This window comes from Saccopteryx bilineata, chromosome 1 (genome assembly GCF_036850765.1).
Source record: "Saccopteryx bilineata isolate mSacBil1 chromosome 1, mSacBil1_pri_phased_curated, whole genome shotgun sequence".
NCBI lineage: Eukaryota > Metazoa > Chordata > Mammalia > Chiroptera > Emballonuridae > Saccopteryx > Saccopteryx bilineata.
In genome coordinates this window covers 154887431-154907214 of record NC_089490.1, presented here as the reverse complement: position 1 = coordinate 154907214, position 19784 = coordinate 154887431, and the positions used below count along the sequence as shown (strand labels likewise).

The following is a 19784-nucleotide window of genomic DNA, read 5'->3' as shown; positions in this document are numbered from 1 at the left end:
TCGGTCCTAGACGGGGTTGCCAGGTGGGTTGCCAGGTGGATCTCAGTTGGGGTGCATGCAAGAATCTGTCTTACTATCTTCCCTCCTTTCACCTAAAATAATCTTAAACATTATTTAAAATTTTCTAGTAAGCACAATTTAAATGGCGAAACAGAAATGGGTGAGATTAGTTTAATGATATATTGCATTTAACCCAACATGTCCAAAATATTATCATTTCAATATAGAGTAGATATTCAAAATAAAGAGCTATCAACTCTGGTGTGGTAGCTCAGTTAGAGTGTCGTCCCCATATGCCAAGGTTGCCAGTTTGATCCCTGGCCAGAGCACATACAAGAATCAACCAATGGACCTGTGGTGACGCAGTGGATAAATCCTTGACCTAGAACTCTGAGGTTGCTGGTTTGAAACCCTGGGCTTGCCTGGTCAAGGCACATATGGGAGTTGATGCTTCCTGCTCCTCCCCCTTCTCTCTCTCTCTCTCTCTCTCCTCTCTAAAATGAATAAATTCTCTAAAATTTTTCTAAATATTAAAAAAGAATCAAACAATGAATGCATAAATAAGTGGAACAAGTCGATATTTCTCTCTCTCTCTCTTTAAAATCAATAAATAAAATTTAAAAAACAGTAAAAAAAAATAACGAGCTATTTTATATTCTCTTGGGTACTGCATCCTCCGAACCTGACGTGTATTTTTCACTTAACCACATCTCATTCATTCAGACCAGTCACTTGTGGGTAGTGGCTAAAAGATGTGGACCTACTTTGTGCCCTGTCCTGTTCAAAGCACTTTATGGATATTCATTCATTTACTTACCCTTCAAAACTCCCCTAGGAGGTAAATACTAGTGTTTTTCTCATTTCTTATATGAGGAAACTGAGACCCAAAGGTACCCAGCTGAGAAACGAATAAAGATTCTTGGCACAGGAGTCCGGCTGCTCAACTTGCAGCACAGAAGCAGAATCTCCTCTTGGATCTGCAGGGTGGGAAGAAGCCAGCCCTACCACAATTGATGAGATGGCATGTCTGTCGGAAGGCACAGCAAGTGCAAAGGCTTGGTGGGCAGTTCTGGCTGCAAAGAGAGCAGAGGGGAGAGGGGAGGAGCCAGAAGGAGTTTCATTCATTTATTCCTTAATTTATTCAACAAATCTTTCTCAAGGGCTTGCCTTTAATTGCTGGTCCCAGTCAAGAGCTCAGGGGTGAATGGCACAAGCAAGGCAGGACTCTGTGTCCCTGGCTTCTGGGCAAGCAGGGGTTAAGGCCAGCTGCTCCCACGTGAGAGTACCTTACGACAGAGCCACTAACCCAACCAGCCTCCCTGTCTCACACTGCCAGTTGCCTGTGCATGTCGCTTGTTGCCGCGCTGGTTCCACCTGGCACAGAACCTGCTAGCCTGTTGCCGCCACAAGAAAGAAAAAATTGAACAAACAGGTGGGGAGGCCAGAGCTCAAACCTCAGGCTCCCTCCCCACCCCCATGCCAGGAGGGCACCCAAGCCCTGGCTCCTGCTATCTGCCCAGAGGCCACTCAGCCTCCTAGACAGGTAAGTCCCTGCTCTGCCCACCATCCCAAGGCCATTGTCAGGACCAGAGTCCTCACTGTAGCGACCCGGGACCCCAGATCACCTCGCTCCCCCCCAGCTCCCCGGAAAGCAGGAAACTGACACTCTTGCATAGGCATTTGACATAGTTTCTAAAGGATTATCTGGCTAGCAGTTACTGCCCCTGGCAGCCTGCCCAGGATATCAGAGCCAGAGACCTAAAAGGGTCATTGTTGGCCCAGGTGGTGCTAAGGGGCCAAGGGGGCACGGGTTGGTCTCTCTGATTCTCCAAAATGAGAACCGGAAGTCAGGCAAGGAAGTTGCAGGTGGGGCAGCTTGGCACCTGGTCAATTTGGGGGCCTCCTGGAGCTTCTGAAGAGACCCCCAGGTCTTCCAACAATTTCATGGACCTCCTGCCGCTGCTAGAAGCTGCAGGTCCCTGGGTCGCTTTCCTTTGTTTCTCTGGATTCCTTCTCCAGGTAAAATCTCCCAGAGAAATGCGGTCAGGGGCTAGGGCAAGCGGACGGTTGTCAAAACAGTCCCCAGAGCAGGCTGTGGGCAAGGAGCCAGGATGGTTTCTGGGCGAAGGAAGCCTGGAACCTAAAGAGGAGAGGGGTCAGGTGGCAAGACATTTTTCTGGGTCATTTGCTCCCAGAAGTGCAGGACAAAAGGAACTTTCTGGGAGCCAGTGTCTGATTGCACCTCAAGTCTGTCTGTCCAGGACCTAGTAGGTCTCTTGGGATTGGGAAGGCATGGGCATCTGAGACATGGGGCACAGAGTAGGCCTGGCATTTGGGATCACGCTAGGGCAGCATGTCACAGAGCTCCCAGGAATCAGGGAGGCTTGAGATTTGGGGGGTTGTGGGGTTGACTGAGATACCCTCCAGCCATTTATTCTAACTGGAACTCAGTTTCCCACTCTGTAAAATGGGTATAAGAGTCATCATGTAGCAGGGTTGCTGAAAGCAACAACGATGGGGCTGGTCGTAGATGCTCAGTCATGTGGGGGTTGCAGGAAGAGGTGTCCCACTCAAAATCAAAGCTCAGAATGCTGAGCCAGCACCTTCTCGTCTTATAGAGGTTGAACTCTGGCTCAGAGAGGACAACCACTTGCACTGGCCTGCAAAGTAAAGTAGGGCCATGAGGCAGATAGGAGTCAAAATGTAGGGAGCAGGGAGATCTGGGGGCTGCCTGTGCTCCCTGACTGAAGCCCCAGGCTCAGCATCTTATAAGTGTCCTGCCTTCCTGGCTCAGTGCTTCCACAAGGCCCTGAATTCTGGAGCAAGTTCACAGTGGAGAGTGGGATCCTGTTCTTCCTCCTTAGCCTGGCCCCGTGCCAGGGAGCAGTGTTTGCTCAGGGTGGAGCCTGACACCCTTTGGAATGGGCTGAGGTTAGTGGGAGACATGATTGGGAGGAGGGACTGCCCAGGGACTGAATATGCATTTATGGAGCACCTACTGTGTGCTGGGTGCTGTTCTAGGCTTTGGGGATTCAGCAAAGGTCCCTGATCTTGTGGGCTTATATTTTGGTGGAGGAAGACAGAGGAGAAACAAGAGACATAATAAGGAAGTAAACTGTATCCTAAATTGTATCCTGGGTCAGAAGGTGGTCAATCTCACAGGAAAACAGAATTAAAAGTGGTATAAGACTCTCCCTTCCTCTCTCTCTCTCTCTCTCTCAAAAAAAAAAAAAAAGAGGTACAAAAAATAGGAATGAAACAGGTGGGTAGGTATTTTACAATCTTAAATAAAGATTAGGGAGATTTATTTGAGCAGACTTGAAGGAAGTACTTGGGCCATTCCAAGCAAAGGTAACATCATGTGGAAAGGCCCCGGGGCAGAATTGTGCCTGGTGGGTTGGAAGAACAGGAAGGAGGCCTGGGTGGCTGGAGCAGAGTGAGCAAGGAGGAGAGACGGAGAAGGGGAGGACAGGGAGGACACAGAGCAGGTCAAGCAGGGCCTTGTGGGCCTTGGGGAGAACTTGGCTTTTGATGCTAAGAGATGGGAGTCCTGAAGGGCTGTGGGCAGAGGAGGGACCATACCTGACTCAGATGTTCACAGGTGTCCTCTGGTGACTGTAGGGAGGACAGACTGAGAGGAGAGGGCAAGAACAGGGGACCAGGGCTGAGTTGACTGCATTGGTCCAGGTGGGCAATGATGGGACTCCACCAGATGAAGCAGAGAGGGAAGAAATGGGCAGATTCTGGGAAGATTTTGGTAGAACCACAGCATTTACTGATGTGTAAGAAATAGATTGGGGTCCAGGGAGATTAGGAAAAAAAGTGGTAGAATGTTCTGGAGCTTGGAGATTTTAATAGGTGAGTGGGACAAGTAACTGGGAGGTAGGTAGAAATCTGAGCAGGGAGCCTTGGATACTGGTGTAAAGGCTGTTAGTGTTATAGGATCATTTCTTTTCCTCAAAAGGTAAAAGCATGACTCTCATATTAACATAAAACAGGCGCTTTATGAGTTTACTTAACTAATTAATGTGGGGACCAGTAAGTTTTTACAGCCTGTTCAAGGAAGAGTATAAAGAAACAACACACACACACACACACACACACACACACACACGCATTAAGAATGCATAAATGAATTTACAAATGAATTCAAAACTGATCAATAGTTACAGGGCAATAATCTATGGTCACCACTGACAAATTCATTTGCATTTCTATGGACAAGTATCGTTTGCAATATCACCAGTTTCCTACCATTTACAAGGTTGTAAAATAGTTCAGAGGTGATAAGAAACACAGATGACTTGGGAGGGTATGCCCAAATCTGGCATTAATCAATGCTCAATAAATATGCTTTGAACAGATGCTCGGGAGCTACTGAATGTTCCTGAGCTGAAGCCACAGCTCATTCACTGCACATTCATTGGTGGGTCTATTTGTTGAAAGTCCATTTTCTCTGCTGGTTGGTGAGCTCTACCACTATAGTATCCCCCATGCCTAGAATTGTGCCTAGCATGCAGTAGATGCTCAATAAATGAATAAATAGCTCATTGGCAGCCACCTAATATTCTGAACAGAGTAGAAAGGCAAGTGCTGTGTATTCCAAGAGGGTAGATTTCAGATGTGGCAGGTGTAGCCACAGAACAGATAAAGACTGTTCAATTTGGGGATAACTAGGGACTTTTAATGGCAATGGTCAGAGGGCAACTGGCCCGTTACCGGTACAGAGGCCAGACTGAAAACAGAGACTGTATGAACCTGGCCAGGTAGCTCAGCTGAGTAGAGCGTTATCCTGATATCCCAGGGTTGTGGGTTCGATCCCCAGTTGAGACCCATACAGGAGTCAACCAATGAGTGCATGGATGAGTGGAACAACAGATTGATCTTTCTCTCTTTCTTTTTCTCTCTCACCCTTCCTTTCTCTCTCTAAAAAAATAAAGAGGAAAGTAAAAAAATAAGGTACCCTTGCTGGATAGCTCAGTTGGTCAGAGCATTGTCCCAAAACACAGAGGTTACCAGTTTGATCCCTGGTCAGGGCACAGACAGAATCAGATCGATATTCCTGTCTGTCTGTCTCCCTTCCTTTCTCTCTAAAATTTTTATTTATTCATTCATTTTTAGAGAGAGAGAAGAGGGGGAGGAGCAGGAAGCATCAACTCCCATATGCGCCTTGACCGGGAAAGCCCAGGGTTTTGAACTGGCAACCTCAGTGTTCCAGGTCGACACTTTATCCACTGCACCACCACAGCTCAGTCACTTTCTTTCTAAAATTAATAAAATAAACATTAAAAATAAAAGAAATGTGACGAGCGTCAGGGTCTTACCGCTTGCGCTGTGCAGGACAGGACCTTGATATAGACAGTTTTGGAGGAGGCCCCAGGTGCTGAGGATGTCTCCATGGCCTCCTCTCAGGCGCTAAAATAGCTCAGTTGCCAAGCAATGGAGCAAAGGCCCCAAATGGGCAGAGCATCACCTGGTAGGGGCTTGCCAGGTGGATCCCAGTTAGGGTGCATGCAGGAGTCTGCCTCTCTGCCTCCCCATTTCTCACTTAAGGAAAAAAATAGAAGCAATATGGACATTTTTTTTTTAGATTTTTATTCAATTTTAGAGAAAGGAGTGAGAGAGAATGAGGAGCCAGAAGCATCAACTCCCATTTGTGCTTTGACCAGGCAAGCCCAGGGTCTCAAAGCAGTGACCTCAGCATTCCAGGTAGATGCTTTATCCACTGTGCCACCACAGGCCAGGCTGGAAATATCTTAAACAATAGTTTTATTGTTTTTTTGCCAGGTATTATTTAATATTTTTCATTTAAATTTTAGAACTCTTATAATGTAGTTTTTTGTTTTTGTTTTATTTAGATTTTACTTATTCATTTTGGAAAGGAGAGAGAGAGGAGGAGGGGAGGAACAGGAAGCATTAACTCCCATATGTGCCTTGACCAAGCAAGCCCAGGGTTTCGAATCAGCAACCTCAGCGTTCCAGATTGGTGCTTTATCAACTCTGCCACCACAGGTCAGGCTATAATCTAGTTTTGTGTACCTCTTTTATTGTTCTTATTTAAGTATTAAATGCATGAAATAATAAACTACCTTTTGGTATATCATTTTTTAATATATTTAAAGTGGTCATTAGGGCAGAGATCCAATTGTTAAATTACTTGAATCCCATCACTGGGCAGGACCCTGCCTGACCTGCTAGAGGAACAGAGACAAGGCCTGTGTGGCGGAAGCAGAGTGAGGAGGAGAGAGGGCAGAGGTGAGGACCGGTGGTGCAGGGCCTTGTGGAGGACTCGATTTTTCCCTCAGGAACTGGGAGCCCTGCAGGGCTGAAAACAGAGTAGGGACCTGATTCAGGTGCTCACAGGCGTCCTCTGCTGGGCGGGAGGGAAGACAGGCTTGGGGGGAAGCTGGAGACTAAGGAGACCAAATCTGGAGGCCCTGTAAGATGTTGCCTTTTTTTTTTTTTTTTTTTTTTTTTAATAAACATTGTATTTTGGAATCATTTTAAATTTACAGAAAAGTTGTAGATATAATTTGGAGTGTGCCCATATACTCCTCATCTGGTTTACTCCTAATTTTTTAAAAAGATTTTTATTTATTCATTTTAGAATTTAGAGCGGGGGAGGAGCAGGAAGCATCACCTCCCATATGTGCCTTGACTGGGCAAGCCCAGAGTTTCGAACCCAAGACCTCAGTGTTCTAGGTCGACACTATGTCTACTGTGCCACCACAGGTCAGGCCGCCTCAATCTTAACATTGTACATGACATTTGCCATGTACATTGATGTATATTTGTGAAACCTAAGAAAGCAACATTGCTACATCACCACTCAGTAAACTCCAGGTAGTAATCAGATTCTACTAATGTCTCTTTTCTGGCCTGGTACCCCATCCAGGATCCCTCAGTGTATTCAGTCTGCATGTCTCCTCTGTCTCTACTTCCCTTGTTCTGTGACCTTCACTGGCTGGAGGGGCTGGTGGGGGGTTCTGTGGAACACCCTCACTTGGGTTGTTCTGATGCTTTCCTCATGGCTGGACTGGGTCATAGATTTGAGGAGAAAGTATGGAAGAGAAGGAGGGTGCTGGGTTGGAGGAAGGGCAGATTCTGGACTGAGCAATGTCCCAGGCATTGGCAACATGAGGTCCTAGTGCACCTCAGTGACAGCACTTTGATGTAGGAGGAAAGGGAAAGTGAGAAGGGCTTGTAGATCTTTCTAGAAGCTTGAAGTAAGCCAACTGAGCCATGGCTGTGGGAGGAGAAGAGAGAGAGAGAGAGAGAGAGAGAGAGAGAGAGGGAGAGAGAAGGGAGAAAGGGAGATGGGTGGAGAAGCAGACGGTCGTTTCTCCTGTGTGCCCTGACTGGGAATCAAACCTGGCACATCTACATGCCAGGCTGATGCTCTATTATTGTCCAGGACCACCATATTGCTTCTTTTTTTCTTCTTTTTTTTATGACAGAGACAGAGAAGAACAGATAGGGACAGACAGACAGGAAGGGAAAGAGATGAGAAGCATTAATTTTTTGTTGTAGCACCTTAGTTGTTCATTGATTCTCAAATGTGCTTTGACTGGGGGGCTACAGTAGAGTGAGTGAGCCCTTGCTCAAGCCAGCGACCTTGGTCTTCAAGCCAGAAACCTTTGGGCTCAAGCCAGTGACCATGTGGTCATGTCTATGATCCCACGCTCAAGCCAGCAACCTCACGTTCAAGCTGGTAAACCTGCGCTCAAGCCAGATGAGTTCGTGCTCAAGCCAGATACCTTGGGGTTTCAAACCTGGGTCCTCTGCAGTCCAGTGTGATGCTCTATTCACTGCGCCGCCACCTGGTCATGCCACCATATTGCTTCTTCTTTTTTTTTTTTTTTTTTTTTGTATTTTTCTGAAGCTGGAAACGGGGAGAGACAGTCAGACAGACTCCCGCATGCGCCCGACCGGGATCCACCCGGCACGCCCACCAGGGGCGACGCTCTGCCCACCAGGGGGCGATGCTCTGCCCCTCTGGGGCGTTGCTCTGCCGCGACCAGAGCCACTCTAGCGCCTGGGGCAGAGGCCAAGGAGCCATCCCCATCTTTGCTCCAAGGCTGGGGGGGGCTGGAGAAGCAAATGGGCGCTTCTCCTATGTGCCCTGGCCGGGAATCGAACCCGGGTGCCCCGCACGCCAGGCCGACCCTCTACCGCTGAGCCAACCGGCCAGGGCCCATATTGCTTCTTGATTGGCGTCCTCACTTGCAATTTTTTCACCTATGGACAGAATGAACATTACTACAGGCACTCAGAATATGCTGTTGCACAGATGAACGTTAAAAATGAGTAAGGAATATAAATTTGTGATTTCCACATTGGGCAGCTTAGAGAGAACCCTGATTACAAGTGCTATTTTAACAAACGGTTCTCTGAAATCAACAAAAAATTAGGTATTGGTTCTGCCGAACCAGTGTGAACCTGCTGAATCCCACCACTGGTCCTGCCCCAAGGTCTTTGCATGTACAGTTCACTCCACCTATAATACTTTCCTCCAGATATCCCCATGGTTCCTCCCTCATCTCCTTTACATCTGTTTCTCTGCCTAGGTCCCTCTCACCTAGGTTACTTCTACTAATTCAATTCTCATCTCATGTGCCACCTCCTCAGAGAAGCCATCCCTGAACCTCCAGCCAAGTTCATGTCTCTCTGCCAATACACTCAGAAGTCTAGGTTGTACTTTTTACTTATGTTTTGTAATGATTCTATTACTGTCTATCTCCCCTGAAGATCTTGGGCTTTCTTTAGAGCAGGGACTGAGTCTGTTTTGTCAGTTCTGTATGTAAACAGTGGGCACACAAGAACCACTGATGATTGAACCATAGCCCAGACAGGATGCAGAACTGCTTCAGGACATTCCTGGGTTCTGGTCCAACCTGTTAGGCCACAGAGACCTCACCCTAAGCACAGCAAAACCGCTTCCAGCAGGGAGATCCCAAACCCAGGAGTAAAGCCCCCAGACTCCTACACCTCCTGGCAGTTGACACTCGGGGGACCTCAGCCCAGCCTCTGCCCTCTCTGGGCCTCAGTTTCCCCATATACGCTCAGAAGGGGCCAAGCAAGTTCATCCGGCGAGCACTTCCAGGACCTCACATTCCCCTGCATTCTTCCCTCACCCCTCATGCCTCACCTGCCCTGTCCTTGCCTGGTTGAAGTTGGCACTGCAATTTCAGGCGGGAAGTTGGTCCCCATCACTTCTTCATGCACTTAGTGCATACTAGGGGCTTGAAACATTAATTTGTTAAAAATCTATTAATTTTAGAGAGAGAAAAATCAATTTGTTGTTCCACATATTTATCTATTCATTGGTTGGTTCTTTTTTTTTTTTTTTTTTTGTATTTTTCTGAAGTTGGAAACTGGGAGGCAGTCAGACAGACTCCCACATGCGCCTGACCGGGATCCACCCGGCATGCCCACCCGGGGGCGATGCTCTGCCCATCTGGGGCATTGCTCCCCTGCAACCAGAGCCATTCTAGCGCCTGAGGCAGAGGCCACAGAGCCATCCTCAGTGCCCGGGCCAACTTTGCTCCAATGGAGCCTTGGCTGCAGGAGGGGAAGAGAGAGACAGAGAGGAAAGAGAGGGGGAGGGGTGGAGAAGCAGATGGGCGCCTCTTCTGTGTGCCCTGGCCGGGAATCGAACCCGGGACTCCTGCATGCCAGGCCGACGCTCTACCACTGAGCCAACCGGCCAGGGCCCATTGGTTGGTTCTTGTAAGTACCCTGACCGGGGATCGAATCCACAACCTTGGAGTGTGGGTATGATGCTTTAACCAGCTGAGCTACCTGGCCAAGGCTTGGAACATTTTTGTTAGTGAATGGAAAAATGAAAACATGAATAAAATAGATTGTTAAAAAGCAGATTTTTAATTCCTTATAGTGACCTGAAGGTCAGGGGTCAGGGGAATGGGGGGATGAAGGCCAGTGCCCTTGAGTATAGGGTCATCTGATGAGTACTAGGGAGCTGTTGGGTGCTCTTGAGTGGGACATGAAAATGTGAGATCAGAGTGGTGAGTTACTGGAGGAAGACCATGTGTCCAGAGGTGGTTGCCTTCTTTTCAAGAAGGGTTTAGAGTAGGGTGTCTCTACTGCAGTGTTATTGACATTTGGAAGTCAGTCCGCTCTCTGTGGGGACCATCTTTGGAACTGTGGGGTGTGGAGCAGCATCCCTGGCCTCCACCCACCTGATGCCAGGAATACCCCCAGTCGTGACAACCACAGATGTCCCCAGACATTGTCCAGTGTTCCCTGGAGGCAGAATCACCCTCCAGTGAGAGGTACTGATAGTGAGGGGTATGGGGTCAAACAGACAAATTCAGCTCTTGCTGGTTAGACTGCCACTTGACTCATCTGGCCTCAGTTTTCTTAGCTGCAAAATGGGCACATGAATATCACGTGTAACTGGCTAGAGTGAAGGAAGCACTCAAAAAGTGTGAGCCAGTAGTCTCATTTCCGTGGATTCAATACATTTATTCTCTAGATAATGGCACTGAGATTGGGTGGCATTGAGTGTAGGAATTCAGAATGCCCCCCACCCAGCCCTGCTTCAGTCACCTCTAGGCCACTTGTCCAACTTGCCAAACTTGTGTCCCAATCAGTAAGTCCTCCTAAGTAAGTCACAAATCCCTATGTGCATTTGCCAGTGGGGAACTTACATTTTTCCCATGACCCATTAAAACATATACATAGCTATTTAAAAATGTTTGTATTTTAATTTGTTTTAACTAAAATGATTTTCTGTGCCGTCTATTGATAGCTGAAAGTCACACATTGGGAAAGGCTAAGCTTTCCCGTCCAGCCCTGAGGTACAAATAAGTCTTCAGAAGGGGCTTCTGCAAAGGTTTATGGCTTTGGTGGAATTTGGGGACCCTCGAGGGGATGATTCTGGCTGACTAGTGTTTCCAGACTAGTATTTTTGGAGAGAAACTCAGTCAAGAGGAGTGAGAAGTCAGCTTTGGGGGACTCAAATACTTTAATTTTGTCTGTCTTTTTCACTTGTCAATTCTTGTTCAACATTCAAAACTCCAGTTGCAGCCTGACCTGTGGTGGCATAAGTGGATAAAGTGTCAACCTGGAATACTGAGGTTGCTGGTTCGAAACAGTGGGCTTGCCCCGTCAAGGCACATACAGGAGATGATGCTTCCTGCTCCTCCCCCCTTCTCAAAAAAATGAATAAAAACAAAAACAAAAACCTCCTCCAGTTGCAATGCCCCCTCTTCCAGGAAGCCTTCCCTAATCTCTCACTTTCCTCTCTGTCTTCCCCTTTCCCACAGTCTAGGGTTTCTTTCTGCACAATCTTCACTGGATGAGGCTGGAAAGGGTGACTATACCCAGATATGCCCTTTCAACGTTGGGGTGAAATGGGGTTCAGGATGAGCTGAGCTTCAGGGAGATATATATATTTTTAAAGCAGAAAGGAATGTGGGTGGAGCCACCATCAGCTCCACCCACCCAGGTGACTTCTCCCTCACTTAGCCCAGGGTAGGGGGTTTCCTGCCCTGGTGAGGTCCTTCCTTTACCTTACCTTAGGAACAGGGGTTCGTGAAGGTGAGGCAAGGCTAAGTGAGGAGAAGGAAGTCCGACCTTTACTCCCAGGAACCTGAGGAATTTCCGTCTGCCGCGCCCTCCTCTGCTGGGGGCCCAACCCAGTGTTGGGTGTGAAGACAGAGCCAGGCCCCAGTAAGGACAGCTGTGCATTTTTAGAAAGTCCGTGCTGATGTCCTCTCTCGACCTCAGTTTCTCGTCTGTGAAATGGAGTAAACCTCCTTGGAGTGACTCCAGAAAGACCAGCCCTATACTCCGTAGGTCTCGAGCTCTCAACTAGCTTCGGCTCTGTTAGGCATCCCAACTGAACCTCAACATGTGTCCCTTTGTGATAGAAAATCTACTGAATTATAGCTCCTTTCCGAACATTGATTGCTATTATTTCTGCCGGGTCTTCCTTGCAGCCGCGCCTGGCCTGTCTCTAGTTTCGGTCACTAGCTAGTGTTCGGCTAGGTGGAAAACCCGTTCAGTACTTACCACCCAGGGCCTGGATCCTGTGGTGTGGCAGCTGGGAGTGGGGGGTGGCGGTGAAGGCGGCCTCCGAGGCGTCCCGAAGGCGTGTCGGGGCGGGGGCGGGGCCGGTAAGGGACGCGCCGGAGGAAGGCAGGCAGGTGCAGCCTCAAGCGGCGGAGAAGGCGGGTGGAGGGCGAGTGTCGGGCACTCACTCCACCGCGACCCTCCCAGCCTCTCACCTCACCCGAGGGTGGGAACAGATTGACTGCTTCCAGACTCCCCAGGGACAGGGGCGCTGGAGAGCCCCAGAGTGGACCATGGCGGTGAGATTCCAGGCGAGTAGCCCGCCGAGGGCGGGAGAGGGAGGCAGTTAAACTGAGGTGGGACCGATTGGACCCAGGATCCCATCACCCTCTGCCTATGTAACAGATGGGGAAACTGAGGCTCAGAGGCGTGCGGAGGCCAGCCCGAGGCTGCACTGCGAGACGCATTGGCGCCCCTCGACGCCAAAAGCTGCCTCCATTACTCGCTAGAAATGTGTTCAAATTCCGATTTTTCCGTGTAACTTTGGGCCAGTGAGCCAGCGCCTCTCCATACTGCATCTATAAAACAGGTGACCGTCATTTTAAAGAGGGTTGGAGACAGGATTTTAAAAGGAAATGTGTTTTAAGCGCCTGGCATGTAGTAGGTGCTCAGGAAAAACGTTTACACCCTGTTCCCAGGAGTATTTGGCAAAGTTAATCTTGAGCATTAATGGTAAAACTGTTGGCATGACTTCATCTGTGGTCTGGGTGGCTTTTGATGAAGGCTGCTGGAGAGGGAACCTCCATGTGTTTAGTTCCTACTGTACACAGAGCTATAAACTTGCATGACTGGACAGAGATAGCTGTCAGGGGTTGAAACCCCCTTTACACTCCAGTAAATTGGCTGGGTTGGGGGAATGAGATCGCTGTGTCTCTATCTGGGTGGACTTCACCTTCCAGGGTGGAGCTTCAGTTGACTCACACACAAGGTACCTACTGGGTTTTAGATCAGCCCAGAGGGGTAGATTGAAGCAGTAGGGGGTACTTGGATCTCTGAGGCCACACTGCCTGAGGCCTAAGGACCAGGCAGTTCTGGTTTCTGCCACCTACTCCTAGGCTGCAGGAACAGCTCCCAGAATCCCCTCACCAACTCTGTGCCCCTTGTCCCTCCTCTTGCCATTGTTCCTGGAGGTGGGATTGCGAAGGGTAGAGAGGACTGCAGCCTGGGAGCCACTTGCTGGGGGCTATTTGATTTGATAGGACCTGTTCCTCTGGTTATCTCTCCTCTCCAGTGTTTGTGTCCAGCTCCAAGGGAGGTTGAGGAAGGATGGGAGGAAGGTCTAGGCCCCATCCTCTCCAGAGGTCACCTTGGGGAGCAGTCTGAGGGGGTCTAGCTACTCTGTACCTACCTAGTTGGGTTTCTGGCTGAATCTGTCTTTTATTCCACCATTCATCCATTTCTCAAACTTTGCAGAGCCTGTTTGTTGGGAACAATGCTGGGATCCCAGGAGCCCCATTCCTGCCTACCAGGAGCCCCCAGACTGGAGGGGTATAAGGCAGACAGGTGGACTGGGACATCCCAAGTTTCAATAATCAGGGATGGGGGGGGGCATCAAGGACTTATTTCCTGGAGGAAGAGACAGTGGCACTGGAGGTGTGAAGGATGGATAGGAGTTTGCCAGGGAGTACAGCGCTGTGCAAAGGCCTGGAAAGGAGGGCCCAGCAGAGGCTGATGGCCATCACCAGAGTACCCAGGGACACAGTCCAAGAGGAAAGACTAGACACTTCCAAACTGATGATCTAACAGGATAATTTAAAATGTTTTTAGCCCTGGTTGGGTAGCACAGTTGGTTAAAGCATCATCCCAATATGCCAGGGTTGCGAGGTTTGATCCCTAGTTAGGGCACATACAGGAATCAGTGAATGCGTAAATAAATGGAACAACAAATTGATGTTTCTCTCTCTCTCTCTTCCCCTTCCTCTCTCTCTAAAGTCAACAAATTATAAAATAAAATAAATATATTTTGGATTCCATGGATAAAACATAGGAAATAAAACAAAGAGGAGTGATTGGGTGCCCAGGGAAATTAGCTAACAAAGGAGGGCCCCCTGAGGAGGCAGCGTTTGATCTGAGACCCAAGTGGCAGGGCCAGCAGTGTGCCAATCCTGAGAGTGTGTCCCAGGCACAGTGACAGCCAGGGAAATGGTTTGGAGGTGAACCAAACTGAGATGGGCTGAGGAGTTAAGGTTGACCCCCTGGAGGCCTCCAGTACTCATGAAGGTGAACCTATATAAGCTGGGCCAAGCCTGGGACACCTGCACTTGTCCTCCCACCTCTCAGGGACTCTGGCTCCCTGGTGGCTGCTTGTTTTCCTTCTTCTTTATTTTAAATGTTTGTTTATTGATTTATTTTTTAGAGAGAGAGTAAGGAAGAGAGAGAGAGAGAGAGAAACATCAGTTTGTTACTCCACTTATCTATGCATTTATTTGTTGACTCTGATCTAGAATTGAACCCGCAACCTTGGCATATTGAGATGATGCTCTAACCAGCTGAGCTACCTGGCCAGGGTTGGGGGCTATTTCTTAAAATAAGGCCAAGAAATCAAAATGGGGGGGACATTTAGTGACATAAAGCATAAAATTAAAGCAAGTAAAAAGATTCTGTTTTGAAAAATAAGTTCAGAGGAAAAGAAATAAAAACAATGTGTTGGGCGGGTGGTTAAGAGCGAAGGCATGGGACAGGCTGCCAAGGTTCACCAGTGGAAAGTTATTGATCCTCTCTGTTCCTCCCTTTCCTCCCCTGTAAGGTAGAGTAGTAGTACCACTTCCTAAGGTCATTCAGGATGAAATGAATGAGTATGAGGACAGTGCTGGCTGGCTGCTGGAACTGAATAGTGTTGCTTACTAAAATGATTCAGAGAAAGGCCATCATTGCTACTTCTTACAATAACTGTCATCTCTGAGGCTCTAGCCTCCCTCTGACTCCATATTCCCCTCCTGCACCTCAGCCTTGGGTGATGGTGGCAGGGGTGGGGGTACTCATTTTGCAGATAAGGAAACTAAGGCTGGGAGAGGCCAGCAAAGGGCAGACAAGGGATTTGAGGCTTGATTGTGAGCACTGACCTGTTTACCTGGGAACTGCAGGGCAAAGAGTGAGACCCCTTCCTCATCCTTTTTTCTCTCTCCTCTGCTCTCTTTTCCCACTGTTGAGAGTCAGGAAGGCTGCTCTCCTGGGAACCTCTAAGAAAAGTCACTGGAGTGCATCTGTGAAGGGGTCTTGGGCCAAAGGGATCTTGAACTGTGCTGTGACAAACTGGGGAGGGGGAGTCATTTTTATAAGAAACCCAGGGAGCAGGGCAGCCTGGCAGAAGGCAAGAGGTAAGGGATGGGAGCCAGACCCCATGTCCCCCTTTCTCCCAGGGTGTGCTAGCCTGGGAACTTGTACTTCAATAGCTGTGTTCTTGGTATGTATGAAAATAACATACACCACATCCCTCAGTCCCACCCTCTGTTAGCTCTGTTATCGTGGCAAGTGATTTAACCTCTCTGTGCCTCAGTTTCCCCATCTATGATATAGGATAACAGTGGATTCAATGAGTGGATTAATGAGATGGGACATATAAAGTGCCTGAAACAGAGGAAGGACTTCATCCATTCTGTAAATAGTTATTGAATCTCTGCTATGATCAGGCACTCAGGACTCCACTATAAACAAGACTCTGCCCTCCGGAGCCAGTATTCTAGAGGGGGGAGATGGACAGTCAACAGATAAAAATATATCTAAGGATTATCAAGGGATCACAAGTTCTATGAAACAGAACAATCTATCAGGGATAGGCATAGAAGGTGGTCTGTTGTGGGGCAGGAGGGGGTTACAGTTCTAAACAAGGTGGTTGAGAGGCCTCATCAAAGAGGTGACATTTAAGCTGAGACATGAGGGAGTTGAGGGAGGTAGTCAGGTGGAGAGCTGTAGGAAGAGAGTTTCAGGTGGAGGGAATAGCATGTGGAAAGGCCCTGGGGCAGGAACATGCCTGGTGCGTTGGAGGAACAGTGAAGAGGCCTGTATGGCTGGAGCAGAGTGAGCTCCCTCTGCCTGGCAGGCCTTGTTGGATCCCCCCAGGGGCAAAGCCAGACTTTCCAGAGGGAAAGATACCAAGAACTCACTTTTTCTTTGCTCCCAATATGATTTGGTTCATTTACCTGGGGTTTCTCAGTTTGGGCACTCTCAGCATTTGGTTCTGGACCATTCTCTGTGATGGGGCCATCTTGAAAACTATGGGGGTGTTGAGCAGCTTCCTTGGCCTCCATGCACTCAATGCCAAGAGCATCCCCAGTTGTGACAACCTGTAATGTCTCCAGACATCACCAAGTGTCCATTGGAGAGAAGAATCATTTCCAGTTGATAATCACTGACTTGAATTCATTTTCAGATGGAAAAGTTGAGATCTCAAGAGAGGTAGCAACTTGTCCACGGGCTTAAATCATGGGAATGTCAGGTCAGGGTTCCCCATTGAGGGTTGGGGGATCCCCAAGTGCTCCAACAGACATGCTGTGACCTCATGTCCACCATCCCTGTTCTCTTTCTGTCAGGTGTTGGATATGGAGGAGCTGACCATATGGGAACAGCACACGGCCACGGTCTGCAAGGTGAGGCTTCCCTCTCCCTGAGGGGTGCCAATGGAAATGAAGGTTTGGTCCTGATGAGAGAGCCTTTGTCCTGGAAGGAAGCAGAGCTCATTCTGTCTCTGATTCCCCTTTAGGACCCCCGCCGGGGCTTTGGCATTGCAATCTCTGGTGGCCAAGACCGGCCTGGTGGATCCGTGTTTGTGTCCGATGTGGTACCCAGAGGACCGGCTGAGGGCAGGCTGCAGTGAGTATCCTGGCAGCTCGGTTTGGACACATCAAGAGGAGGGACCTGTGTGGGCCAAAGCCAGGAGGCTGGAAAGTGCCTGGTGCCTTCTAGCTCTGTCAACACGGGGCTTCTGGCAGCAGGACAGGGTCAGTGATTTAGTTCTCACTCTCCCCAAGGCACTTCCTGGACGTCTGGTGCAGTTACTAGGTCAGAGTGGCCCCAGGGTGCACCTGGACTGAAAAGTCCTGAAAACCTTTTTTTCATTTTTCAGTTACAGTTGACATTCAGTATTATATTAGTTTCAGGTATACAGCAGCATAGTGGTTATACATTTATATAACTTACAAAGTGATCCCCCAGATAAATTTAGTACTGTACTTACTTGATACCGTACATAGTTATTACAATATTATTGACTGTATTCTCTGTACTATACTTTACATCCCTATGATCTAGAAACCTCTCTTTGGCTGGAGGGAAGGGGAACCAGTGTTCTGAGCCCGTGGGGGCAGGAGACTCCTGGGAGTTATTTGGGAAAATGGTTCTGGGACCTAAGTGACTGATGAGTGATATGGCTCAGCCCAGTATCAGGGACCAACTTCAGAGAAAGAAAGAATATGAAACACAGGTGGGGAGCGAGAAAAGCAGGAAGGAGGAGCTGAGAGAAAAAAGTGAGGGGGTTATAGAGACACCACTTGTAATTCCAGTCTCCCTTATATGGTCTCATTGTATGATTAGAGTGGGTTCTACAAGCAGCCCCATTTTATAGATAAGGAAACTGAGGACCAGAAGGATAAATGCCTTTGTGAGCCTGCAGACACCAGTGAATTAGACCAGGGGTACCTTGCCTGAAGGTGGGCACTGAGCAGGTGCCAGGGCCTTCAGGGAAGGCCTAGGGAGAAGGGCTCCTGTGTGTGACCTCCTCTCTGCAACACGGCTTTTTCCCTCAGGATAGGGGACCAGATTGTCATGGTGAATGGGGTGTCCATGGAGAGCGTCACCTCCACCTTTGCCATTCAGATACTCAAGACCTGCAATAAGATGGCCAACATTGTGAGTGGAGGTTGGGTGGGAGGGGCAGACCCTGGCTCGGGCACCTCTGCCCCCTGCAAGCCCCGTTGGTCCTGTGGCACAGGGGTGGTAAGAGTGTGAGCAAATGGGGTCTTGTTGCCATTTCACAGCATGGATATTGAGGCCTAGAGTGGCTGGGGTCCCCAAGGGCCACCCAGTGGATGAGACAGAGCAGTGAGCTGGTTATCCCCCCACCTCCCCTAATAGACTGTGAAGCGTCCCCGGAAAATCCAGCTGCCCACCACCAAGGCCAGCCCCTGTGGCCCAGGACACCAAGACTCAGATGAGGATGTGCCCTGGCGGCTCGAGGAAGCTGACCATGGCCGGGGCTATGAGGGTGATACATCCAGTGGGTCTGGCCGCTCCTCGGGTGAGCGCTCCCATCGACCCAGGGCAGGCTGCCGGAGCCAGGCTGGCAACCATAGGTGCAGAAGCCTGAGCTGGGGCTCCGAGGCCAATGGGCTGGCCCTGGTTTCTGGCTTCAAACGGCTTCCACTGCAGGATGTGCAGATGAGACCAGTGAAGTCGGTGCTGGTGCGAAGGAGGGAGAATGAAGGTGAGCTGGCTGCACGCAGGTTAATGGCGGTGGGGCTTGGTGTCCCTACAAAGGGACAATCCCTTATTGTATGTGGTTGGCAAGATAACGGCCCCAAAGACATCCTCATCCTGGTCCCAGGACCTGTGGCCATGTCAGTTCACGTGGTGAAGGGACTTGGCAGACTGAGGTGGCAATGACCCTGGATTCCCCGAGAAGCCCAGTGTCATCACAGGGTCCTCCTAAGAGGGAGGCAGGAGGGTCAGAGTCAGAGATGGAAGAGGCTGCGCTGTTGGCTCTGGGGATGGAGGAAGGGTTCTGTGAGCCAGAAAGGCAGTGTCTCTGGAAGCTGGCAAAGCCTAGAAACAATTCTCCCTGGAGCTTCCTGTGCAATGACATAGAATTCCTGCAGTGACACTCTGTGTCCTGTCAAGTTGTCAGTATCAGAACAGCCCCTGTATGATTGGGAGGGAGCCAAGTTGGACCCTTCCCTGTGGGACAGTGGCCCTGGTAGCAGGAAGGCCAAGGGTACACAAGAAGGCTGAACTTTGAGAGAACCTGGCAGCCCAGACCCCAGGCCATGCCTCAGTTTCCTTCCTCTCCCCACAGAGTTTGGGGTTAAACTGGGCAGTCAGATCTTCATCAAGCACATCACGGATTCAGGCCTGGCTGCCCGGAACCGCGGGCTGCAGGAAGGAGATCTCATTCTACAGGTGAGTCCAGGCTTCCTATTGAGTGTGGGGCAGAGAGACCAAGGCCAGAAGTGATCAGTGCCACTGAGAGCTGGCCCTGAACTGTTTGGCTTCTGCACTGTTGCCGGTTTCCCAAACACTGGAGATGGCTTTCCCCTTTTCTCCCCTCACCATCCCTGCTTTCTGCATCTGCTGCTACTCCACTGCCAAATGTCAGTTTTTAGTGCCTCCCTTTGTGTTGTCTTTTTCGAGTATCTGGAATCATTGGTCATCTGACTACAGCTGATTCCCAGACCTGCCCTAGGTGGTTGGTGCTAACGGGATACCAGGCTTAGAGGAGCAGCTCTGCCTTAAGAGCTGATTTCCTTCTAACTCTGCTCCTGAAAAACTGTTTCTAGTGATGCCAACATTCAGATCAACATTCTGAAAATGTTTGATTTCCAAACCATTTTCAGTTGATTGTTTCTAGAGTCTTCTGAGTAATCTATTTCTAGTGCGCCTGAGGAATTGTCTGTTTCTAGTGGTTTGGGCCAACACTAGAAGCAGCTTGGTGTGGAACTAGAACTCACAATCTCCAGGATTACGAAAAATAGACACTC

At 49.2% G+C, this 19784-nt stretch overlaps 1 protein-coding gene across 5 annotated transcripts in view; it reads left to right on the top strand.

Moving 5' to 3' along the window:
• Positions 1 to 1324: 1324 nt before the first annotated feature.
• The window catches only part of TJP3 (tight junction protein 3), a 35966-nt gene continuing 17506 nt past the window's right edge, over positions 1325 to 19784 (top strand). Inside the window, exons 1-7 of one of the 5 annotated variants that reach the window (XM_066276102.1) lie at positions 1325 to 1543; positions 5859 to 6012; positions 16626 to 16682; positions 16796 to 16905; positions 17838 to 17940; positions 18166 to 18514; positions 19103 to 19206. In XM_066276102.1, coding sequence (XP_066132199.1) covers positions 16635 to 16682; positions 16796 to 16905; positions 17838 to 17940; positions 18166 to 18514; positions 19103 to 19206 — 714 coding nt within the window. In that variant the 5' untranslated portion in view covers positions 1325 to 1543; positions 5859 to 6012; positions 16626 to 16634. The other 4 variants (XM_066276092.1, XM_066276080.1, XM_066276084.1 and 1 more) reach the window with 4 other exon arrangements.